Consider the following 11,577-nt stretch of genomic DNA (forward strand, 5'->3'; position numbering starts at 1 on the left):
AGGTAAGAAGCCGGGCTGAGCGGTGAGCAGGTGAGCAGGTGATGCTGGAGGTACAATCTGGCAACTGGTGATTGCTGCCGCCATGCTTAAAAGGACCAGGTGGCTCCGCCTCAGCAGCACGAGTGCACTGCACCCAAAAGGCAGACAGGCAACAGCAGATCAGACACAGAACATAACACATTATCTGCTAATGGGAAAAATGTTTTGGCCTGGATGTCTTGTTAACGATGCAATCTTAGTTTTGTTCTCAGTTTTACGACATTTTATCATGAAAAAAAGATGCGTTTCTACTATTTCAACACATCAAAATATCAAATGGCAATTTGTAATTGTGTCAGTGCGGAGAGCTATGTCATGTTCTGTGTGCTGTTCTGCCGTATGTTGCAGCACACCTCCACGCCTACCAGGAGGAAACAATTATCACACCTGTGGGCAATTACCTACCAGCCTTCTTAAGCTGCAGTCTCACCTACACTCATTGCCAGATTCTTACCAGCTACTATCAGTGCCTTTGCATCTAACTACCTTCTGGTCCTTTTTGCCTCTGCCGTACATGTACCTCATTATTCCCTGCCAGGCCTTTTTCCTGCAGTGGTGAGTGTCACTAGTACCTGCTATTCCTGCTTGGTTCTCAGTAGCGTTTTTTGTTAGCATTTTTCCCTCTCTGCTACCTTTTTGCAGCTCTCTTTTGTTCTATTTTTTTTTTCTCCCTGCTTGTTTTCCGTGCTAGCAGCATTCTTAGTTCTTAGCTCTCAGCCCGTGACTTGGTCCGGTTTTTGTGTTGTACTTTGTGGTTTTGTGTTGCATTTTGTATTTTTGAGTTGTTTCCCACGTTGTGGGCACCTTTTTTGTTATAATAAATTTTGTTGCACGGACTCTCTCGTCTCTGTGTTTCAGATCCAGTACTCGCGGCAGTGGCCAGCATTCAGCATAATGTTATTACTCTTTGCTCGAATGATAGTCTGCGTGTTTTTTTTACTTAAACCACAAAGATGAGTTAAATGGTTAGTTGGCTTCCACGTTGCTGAAAATGAACAGGAACTACAGTGACTCTAAAGTGCCAAAAGGCTCAATATTGAACTGAAAAGGGAGTGCTACAGGTCCAAGGGTGAGAGTGTGCTAATAGTCATAGATAATAAATACTCATATCAGGGCGGTTCCATTGTAACTCGAAGGGAGAAAATAACGCACACAACTCCACAAAAGTTTCATGGCAACCCATTGTTGTGTAGTTGGCACAAAACCAAACATAACAAACCATCGAAACAATGCCAAGTGGAAGTATAAAAGGGAATTAATGTCTAGTTATTTGGAGAATTAAGAACCATTTAGCAAATCTAGTTGGAAAAACAAAACGGGGTTATTACATATGTGTATTAATCTTTGGTTGACATGTGATCCCTTATCTGAACATGTCTCTAATGAGAGCCAGCTCATATTGGAAATTAAATAACTTTCATCTCTTGAATACATCTCCGGTAAAATAAATAAAAAATATGTAAAGGCTGGAGAAAGGACATGCTGAAAATATGGAAGAAACTGAATATTTTACTAAAATCAATTATATACACTGGGAAACTACTGTACTTGTCTCTTGCCTAAAAATATCAACCACGTGAAAGAGGTCACCTTCAAACTACTTCAGAAGTGCCCTGTAAAGACCAAACTGCTAAAAAAAAAAAAAAAGACTGACATTGACTCACTTTGCTCTTTCTTTGCCAGTACAGAGAAATTTTCCCTCTCTAAATTTGACAAAATAGAGTTTAATAATATTATTGAGTAAACCTTTGTGTTGTATCGTTCTTTTATATTGTGTGTGTATTTTAATGAAATGTGAAAATAAGTGCGCTCTTGATTGCAGCCAGCCACAAGGGGGTATGGTATTCCTATACCAGTACACAATACTGTATGTAACAGCATGTACAGTATCAGCAGCACATTCACAGTGAAAATGTCAAAATGTAAAAATGAGGAAAAAGGTAAGAAAAAGTTGAAATGGTGTTAACTAATAATTCTATACTTTGTCATCAGTAACAGAGAGCTGAGGTGCAGGCTGTAAAAAAGAGCAAACGTACAGAGTAAGTGAATCAGTGCTGACAACAGTGTTCGGATGTAGGAGTCATTCCAGGACATTGGTGTTCAAAGTGCGGCCAGGGGGCCATTTTCTGTCCGCAGCTTATTTTTTTGATTGGACTGTGGCATATTCTAAAGACACAATGAAACAAGAAAATTGAAAAAAAAATCCAACAGAACAATAGGACAAAAGAGTAAAAATACTGTCAAAGTTAAGGTGCATAATTAATCCTGTAAAATAAGGCTCAACTTGACCGTGTGATTGGTAATTAAGTGCACGGGCAAACTGTATTTCAACAATGCAGACGACAGCAGCTATGCTAACAAATCCTATTGCAAAATATTCATTAATACCTACCATTAATATGGCTGACAACCGGAAACCATCATTCTGACTGTCTCAGACAACCCATCATGCAAGTGCAGTATACGACTGTATAATTGCTACTACAAAATGCAAGTTATTCCACCTTAATAATAATAATAATAATAAAACATTTAATTTATAAGCACCTTTCTAAAAACCCAAGGACATTGCAGTCTTGACACTTGCCATTGCACTGGAGGGCTGGTGGCCTTGGCAATTCGCCCTTGCAATGCGTGTCATTTAGGTGGTACGCTTGAAAAGCGTGAAGACTTGTGACCACGTGGGAAATGGGATGAACTCCATTAAAAGCTTCCCTTCCTTAGCTTCTTCTTGGAAATTGAGTAATTTAAAGCAGAATATGCAAATGATTGTGTCTTCTCTGAGGAGTGTCTTAAGACATGACAGAAAATAATACAAAAGCAACAGGGGGCGACAATTATATTTGAAATGCTTTGTTTGTGCAGTGGGAAAATTCCATGGACATAAAAGATGTACAAAATGATTGAATTAGTCACTGCATTGTAAGTCCCTTCCCTGAGCAAAGAACACATGCTGCATTGTTCATTACGTAACCTTTGTTTACCAAAGAGGCACGTTCTCTCATCTAACACAAATGCTCACATGTACACACAAACGCAATCACATCAAACAATTTCTTCTGAATAACCAACCGATAATATGGCCGCTCAACATAATGACTGTGGGAGCGACTTTGCATTTACCCAATCGAGATTCCTTGAAGCTTTTCGTGTAAAAATCCCAGAGCACATTGGTCAAAGTTCATGTTGCAGCTATGTCATTGTCATTGTTCCACCATCTGTGGCTGTCGAGACTAGTAAGTTGACATTCCAAAGTTGAGCTACTGAGATCTGATTAGTGACTGTATCTTATCAACAAGTCCTTAGAAAGTCACAGCCCATCCACACACAAAGTATTAACCTTTCCCTTCCATTTGGCCCAATGACTACATGTAATCACCATGCACTTCAGGTATTAGAGAAACAGGTTTACTGGGAGTGGCTGACTTATAAGAACACTCGCATGAGGACAGGAAGGGGAAACACCGAGCGTCTTTCTGCACGTGAACAACATGATGCTGCGGACAACATGGCCTCTCTTTATGGGCGCACTGATCGCAATGCAAGGTGGGCTTTTAAACAATATCAGTATATTGTAAATGCTCATTTGCGAATGTTGCTTTTGTAGATTGTTTAGATGCCATGTCAGATGCTTTGCTTTCCTCTTACATACCACACGCAACCACCTGTTGCCTAACACCACTGCTAGGTGTCATTCATTCATTGAATTCCACTTTTTTGAAACAATGAGAACATGATCCAATTTTAATGGTTAGTTACATCTGGGCATCTTGCCAAAGGAACTCAGTATTAAGATTTATTAATATAGCAAAATTGAGACATGTTGTCAACTACCGGTAAGAACACACTGGTTTTCCCTCACGGTTGCAAATGTATTAGTATATTTTATATTGACGGGCATCAATTAAGTTGTCAGCTCAAATGAAAGTATTCAATCTATGAGGAACAATCTTTTCCTTTTTGACCCTGGAAACAATAAGCCACAGGTTTGTTTGTCATTAGAGATACGTCTGTGTCTATGTACAGTATACTGTAGGTAGGGAATTCTCTTTGGCGACAGAGAGACGCAGCGTAAGCTGCATTGTATACTCTTGTGTTACTTCTTTATCATCGGGGGAAATTTAAAATCCAAAAAGACAATCCATTGATGGACAGTACATGCAAAAAACAATTCTTCACTGCTTTTCTACATTCAAAATTAGAATTAATACATATTTTTTTTTACAGTTGGAATGTTGGATTCCATGAAAACAGGGTGAATGATGCTACAGTAATTCTTTTTTCATCTCTTTCCCACAGGTGGCTCAAAGGCTCAGGGTAAGCACTGTACTATTTCATGCTGGTGCTGTTCCATAACATTACATGCCAACAGTATAGAAAAGGCTCTGGCGTGTATTCACTGACACCTTTTATGGTCACCCAGAGTGTGGTGTGGCACCACTGAACACTAGGATAGTTGGAGGTGAGGATGCCCTGGCGGGCTGGTGGCCTTGGCAAGTCAGCATTCACTACACGACCTTTCACGTTTGTGGAGGGACCTTGATCAGCGAGGACTGGGTGCTCTCAGCGGCTCACTGCATTTTGAAGTAAGGCAACCTAATGAGTTCCAAGTTCAAAAAGAACCTACCCGCTTACAACAATAAATGTGTCTAGTATGACTAATGATTTCAATAGCAATGACTACATTGTTATCCTGGAATTATTTATTGACGGGTGCGGCATGAGCCAAGCCTGATAATTAAATCTAAGTGCACATGTCGATACTATTATTATACACACTGTAATGATTATTATAGACATGGCTTCTTATCCTCCATTTGTTTGGCAGCTGTCAACTAATATTACAGCTACCTATGGGACTGGAAATACTGCTCAAATCTATAATAATAATAATACCAATAAAAATAGTAATGTTTTGGTGTCCTAATTTTTTCACAACTGTTTGTCAGTGTAAGCTAACACTTGTATGCCTGAAATTCTACACATAAAAGGGTGAAAATTTGGCATAGCATGCACCCTTACTGTGTTACCTGTGCAATTATTTTGCTGACAAATACACCACATGGTGGCCCTTTATTACACTCCAAATTTGACCCCATAAATCGGATTGACATGAAATTTCTCAGGTCAATGCTCTCTAAAAAAACAGCCTCTGTAACTTTAGGGTGTTTGGCCGAATCACCACAAAATTTGGTTTATACACCATTAGGGGATAGACAAGCAAATGTTTGTACAATTTGGTTGGAAAAACATGGCTGCCATCAAACTAAACATCTGTGCAGGGGAACGGGCGGGACTGAGCAAAAAACTGTCCGTAAGTCATTGACCACTTGTCTAATGACTACAAAACATGAGGATATACTGGATGTATTACAAGTATGCAGTTATTTCATTCTAAATATTTGAGCACAACCCATAGGGGGTGGGGGTCGTCATTTTTTCACATGACTGTACAGTCGTCCCTTGCTATATCATGGTTTCACTATCACCCCCTCACTATATCACGTTTTTTCAAAAACAAATGGTGTAATTATACAAGAATTATTACAATAATTAATGTTATTACTCATTATAAATGATTGCTGCTGTTTCGTGGTTGACTACGGCCTATTTTTAGTCAAAACACATTGAAAGACAAGTTATATTTAGCATTCTTCTAAACACTAGGCATCGGTAATGTTATGAGACATGGTGTTAAATTAGGTTACCTTTCACGCTGCATGGAGACTAGCTAAAGCAGAGCTGAGCTGGCATGCTACGGCTGAGACGGACATGCCATGGCTGAGATCAAATGAAAAAATGCTTCTCCTCACATTCCGTGTGGAAGTGGAACGTTTTTGGCTTCTTTGTCCTTACTTCCCCACTCCGTTCGAAACACTTTCTTAAGTTCAGAATAAGTAAATTGGAGAGGATAACTAGTTAGCTTGCTAGCTTGCAATGCTAGAAGTGCCCGTCTGTTATGTCCCTGCAGTGATCCCGTAGCCTGCGCAATGTAATGTAAACAAAGAATAATAGGAGTGTAAAAGTGACTATTGGGGTGTAATTGCATGATTACACGGATCTAATAATGTTAAAACCCACATTTAGAAACTCATAAGCAGGTTTTTATGCTCTGAAAATATTCAGTTTATTAACATTGAATCCGACTTGAATCCTACTTCGTGGAAATTCACTTATTAAAATTTGAAGCAAAGTAACTTAAAGCTGGTGTATTTTATCTTAGTATGCGCCAAAAATGTTCCCGCCTTTGTCAAAGGGTGTATGAAACTGCAATCCACCATCTTCACTACTAGATGGAAACTCTCATTGTGCAATGGCGGATTTGTGAAAATTATCACTGTTGTCCTTTTCTTCTCTCTTTCTTTTTAAATTGTAGCACTTCGGCTTCACCGTGGACCCTGTACTTTGGAAGACAGAATCAGAGTGGCCCAAATCCTAACGAGGTCTCACGCAGCGTGGCCCAGGTCATCGTTCATCCCGACTATGAGAACGGAACCTTTCAAAACGATATTGCCCTCTTTAAGCTGAGCAGCCCCGTCACTTACACTAACTACATCCGACCTGTCTGCATGGCGAGCAACACCAGTCAGTTCCACAACGCCACCATGTGCTGGGCCACAGGCTGGGGCAGACTCGGGAGTGATCGTGGGTATCTTTGTCACACTGCCTACTTACCGATTAGGGGTGTAACAATTCATTCACTGCGTAGATGAATCAAGTTATATTCCTATGATCCTATTACATCGATCTGTCTCTAGCAAGTTTCCATTCCGAACGACATACTGTATGTCGATCTAACATCGTTTAAAAGGTAAGGAAACAAAGCTTTGGATTTAAGCACGGCAGGCGATAAATGGATTTTTAGCACTTTTTCAGTCTGCCTATTTGTGGCATCATTGTCTTCCGGGTATGTGGTGCTCACGGGAGTTACGGTGGACCTGTGAAATACAGTTGTTCACTACTTCTTCTTTTGGTCAGTTCATTCACTTTATTCAGTTTTCAGATTTAACTGATCTGGCCTTATTTGAAACTCCTTTAAAGAGACATTTATGGGGACAATATGCAAAGTAAGGACGTTTTGTATGCCTCTGGATGGTAGTTTTATGGTCCAGTAGTCTTCAACCAGCGCGGCGTGTCCAGGTCAAAACACATATGTGCGCTGCAAAACTTCTGTCATTTGTGTATTCCTTCAGGTTTGGATTGCACTATTTAAAGTAAAGAATTCATCATGAAAAGCTATGTCACCCTATGTTCATCCTGATTTTGTATCGCATTTTTAACAAACTTTTTGATCATTTATACATAAGTATGTCAGCATTATTAATCCCACTCGTTGAATTTTTGGCTAAAAAGTTACTGAATCGATTTAAAGTTACTGAATCATTTCGGATCGTATCGTTGTAAATGAGCCAATATTGTCCTTGAATTGTATCGGTAACCACGACTCGTGATACGAACCAAATCGTTATTAAAATGAATCGTTACACCCCTACTACTTTTGTATCGATCTGTGATAGCAAAGCCGAGCTTTCTAACATTTTTTTTTTCAACAGTTTACATTTTAAAGTCTCAGAGGTCCAACACTAGTGTATTGCAAGTGTGTTGTTAGCAACACTAGCATTTGTGCTACAGCAAACATTACGCCTCACATTTTAACAGCAACATCATGCTAGGTTAGCCTGTTTGCTGAAGGAAAACTAAACTAAACTAAACTAAACTTACCACTCCTATCTCTGTAGCTGAGTAGTGGATAATTAACAAAGCTTTATTTTAGGTGTGTAGCAAAGCCTTACTTTTTACAAAGCTGTCCTTCGTGAATTAGTGGGCGTATACATGGTGTGGGCTCATTGGCTCATCTAACTAGAATGGAGCAAACAATTGAGGAGGAGGATGATAGATTTTTCTCACTTATGGCGCTCTGGGGATGCATATTACTGTTAGATCATCATTAAGAAGTACATTTAGTATAATAGGAGATCTTTAATGCAGACAGAAATGTATGTCTAAAGTGATAAAAACATAAAAAATACTTCCAACTGCCACTACAACACCAAACACGTTGCTAAATTAAGACCTTGTCATTAGCTTGTCTAGATGTATTGACTGAAGTGTGCACTGACTTTTTGCGGTAATTTGGCAATCTATCGTTGTGTTCCGTGTTTCCTCCAGAGCCAAATGTGGCCTTTGAGAGGCTGCAAGAAGTTGAGATTCCAGTGATCGGAAACAAGCAATGCGCCTGCAGCTACAGCCTTGTGCCACATGACATCACCAGCAACATGCTGTGTGCCGGGGAGGAGGGCCGAGGAATATGCCAGGTCAGTGCCTTATTGCATTTGCAAAAATATATCGTAATTAGATGTTGGGGTTAGCTGTGGTTTTATTCATATCTTTACGCCCTCGTCTGGGCTTCTGCTGCCTATTTTTTTTATTTTCAGGGTGATTCAGGTGGACCTTTGCAATGCAAACAGGGCTCAAGGTGGATCCAGGCTGGCATCACCAGTTTCGGCATACCTTGCGCCAACAAAGGTTTCCCTGAAGTCTTTGCTCGTGTGTCGTTTTACCAGGATTGGATCACGGAGCAAGTGTCAGGGGCAAACATAAGCTTTTTGAGCCACACTGCCACTGGTACCGACGCGGACAGCAGCTTTGTGTGTGAATTTCTTGAAGACTCTGCAACCAAAGCAAGTCTTTCGTGCCTTAGCCTCTTACTTCTCCTGCTGTTCATTCAGGCTCTGTAACTTATAACAGCATGTTCTAATATAGAATTACACTACAAATACAATCCATTGCTTTTCTGGACAGAATTTAGCACTTGATCATATGGCATAAGCGAGTAAATCAAAATTACTGATTGACTTTTCTGTACTTTGTGAACTTCAGTTATTCTTCGCTCTATATGCTTCACATACAATGATTCCATCCACATGTCACATGCATGCAAGACAACAGCTGGATTATCCATCCATCTTCTATACCGTCGCTGGATCCTATCCCAGCTGACTTTGGGCGAGAGGCGGGGTACCTCCTGGGCTGGTTGCCAGCCAATCACAGGACACATATAGACAAACAACCATTCACACTCACATTCATACCTATGGACAATTTAGAGTCTCCAATGAACCTAACATGCATGAAACCGGAGTACCCAGGTCTTCCCGATCTCCAGGCTGTTACTGCGTTGGCCAACATGCTAACCACTAGACCACCGTGCGGCCCGATCTCCAGGCTGTTACTGCGTTGGCCAACATGCTAACCACTAGACCACCGTGCGGCCCAGCTGGGTTATTAACATTCATTGTAACAACTCTGTAAGAATACTGTGTAATAACAAGAGAAGGTTTAAGTTGTCAACAGTACACTGCCTCAAAGTTTTGGCCTCAACAGCTCAAATGGACAGTGATGTATTAACTTATTAACTTGCATTTTGTGTCCATGCAGGCATCATTATGACTTGATTTTGTTTGTTTTGCTTTCTTTTAATAGTAAAAAAAATACATATCTGTGATTTTAAGCACTGATGTCTTTCTTGTTTGGCTTGCCTTTAAAATAATGTTGAGTGATGCTTAGGGTTGTAATAATTATTGTTGTAATGGTATTAATGATTAACCGCGGTAGTATTACTGTTTCGAATTAAAATGATCATAAAACCGTGATTGATAACCGCACTTCGATAAACTCACAGACCAGTGACACTGCTCATTTCCTGGAGAAGCACCTGTGTTTGTTACATTGTGTATACCTCTCTGATGTAAACAAAACCTGTTGCTCTCAAAAATGGTGCCCGCGGCCCATAGTGCATTGTGCGATCACGTGCCCCTTTGAGCCCTGTAAGCGGCAAACCCTCACAAGAGCCAGCGCATGTGCAGTTTGCAATGTACCCCTGCAAACAGCGCTCATGAGTTTCCCTCCTCAGTAAAAGAACAACATCTAAAGTCTGGACATATTATGGATTATTATTATTATGGATTTGGAAAAGAATCTGAGGGGAAAATAATTCAAGGCGATCAACTTATAAAGTACAGAAAAAAAGTCTCAGTGAATGGGGGTAACACTTCCAATATGATGACCTATGTCCGTGAACAACATCCACAACTTTTCAGCGGGTGTAAGATCAGTAAACATGTACCGTAGTTGAATGCATGGCTTGTCTGTCAAATGTTCGTAGATTTTGTCAATAAAGGAAACTTACACGCTTCGAAATTTGGGCAGATGCATCAAGTGAGATAGAAAGGCTGACATACTGTAGATCCGGTTCATTTTGAAAGTAATATCATTTTGTGCTAAAAACAAATCCTAGTGGAAACACTGCAAGATGTTTTGTTTTTACAGGAGTAATGTTACTGTGTGTGTGTGTGTGTGTGTGTGTGTGTGTGTCTAGTAGATGACAATAAATCATCAATAAAAATAATAGTAATGATGAAAGCAATAATTATAATAATACATTTGCTTTTCCCTTATTTACAGAGTGGCCGTACAGCAGGCTACAGCTGCCATCATCTGACAAAGAAAGTATATTGTGTTTGTGTGTTGTTTATTTGTGTTTTTTCATATAAAACTTTGTTAGACTTCAGTTTTTATCAATACTTTTTAAACATTTTGAGCACATTCAACAATACCATGATAATAATGATATCCGTGATATGGTAGTGTGAAAAAGTGTTTGCCCCCTTCCAGCTGTCTTTTTTTTTGCATGTTTGTCACACTTAAATGTTTCAGATCATCAAAAAAAGTTGAAATATTAGTCAATGACAACACGACTGAACACAAAATGCAGTTTTTAAATGAAACTTTTTATTATTAAGGGAGAAAAAAAATCCAAACCTACATGGCCCTGTGTGAAAAAGTGATTGCCCCCCCATTAAAACATAACTTAACTGAGATTGAGATCTATCAGTCTGGAAAGGGTTATAAAGCTTTTTCTAAAGCTGTGGGACTCCAGCAAACCACAGTGAGAGCCATTATCCACAAATGGACAAAAACATGGAATAGTGGTGAACCTTCCCAGGAGTGGCTGACCAACCAAAATGACCCCAAGTGCGCAGTGACGACTCATCCAAGAGGTCACAAAAGACCCTACAACAACATCCAAAGAACGACAGGACTCACTATATCAGTGTTCATGACTCCACAGGAAGAAAGACACTGGGCAAAGCGGCCTGCAAAAACCACTGCTGAAGAAAAAGAACGAGGCTGGTCTCAAGGCCGTCCTTCAGCGGGGTTCTGCCTGCAACCCACCGCCTGTCCTCCCTCCACCCACCATGTGTGACTTTGGACTTGGGAACGCCCCCTGTTCCTTAAGGGGGGAGGGGTAATGTCATACCCTGCGTGACTCCTATAAGTGACAGTGATAGTTATTTCTCAGTTCCAGTTGTCATGTCTTTGTTTTGTCACACTTACTGTTTTGTTCCGCCTTGTTTTTTGCAGCCTTTACTTTAGTTATTCCTTATTTCTTACTTCCTTTTGTACTTAGTTCAACAGGTGGCATTCTCCTGGTGTTGAAACATTGCTTGCTGTGCATTTTTCTTGCCTTCCCTGCTT

General features: G+C 40.1%; 1 protein-coding gene across 1 annotated transcript; it reads left to right on the plus strand.

Annotated features, from left to right (window-relative positions):
• The first annotated feature begins 3,435 nt into the window (after window positions 1-3,435).
• On the plus strand, window positions 3,436-9,550 carry LOC129177080 (chymotrypsin-like protease CTRL-1). Its single transcript, XM_054767819.1, has 6 exons — window positions 3,436-3,585; window positions 4,339-4,356; window positions 4,463-4,625; window positions 6,416-6,684; window positions 8,209-8,354; window positions 8,475-9,550. The coding sequence occupies exons 1-6, from the start codon at window positions 3,531-3,533 to the stop codon at window positions 8,775-8,777; spliced, it is 954 nt and encodes a 317-aa protein (XP_054623794.1). The 5' UTR covers window positions 3,436-3,530; the 3' UTR covers window positions 8,778-9,550.
• The last annotated feature ends 2,027 nt before the right edge of the window (window positions 9,551-11,577 follow it).

Source organism: Dunckerocampus dactyliophorus, chromosome 2, assembly GCF_027744805.1.
Source record: "Dunckerocampus dactyliophorus isolate RoL2022-P2 chromosome 2, RoL_Ddac_1.1, whole genome shotgun sequence".
NCBI lineage: Eukaryota > Metazoa > Chordata > Actinopteri > Syngnathiformes > Syngnathidae > Dunckerocampus > Dunckerocampus dactyliophorus.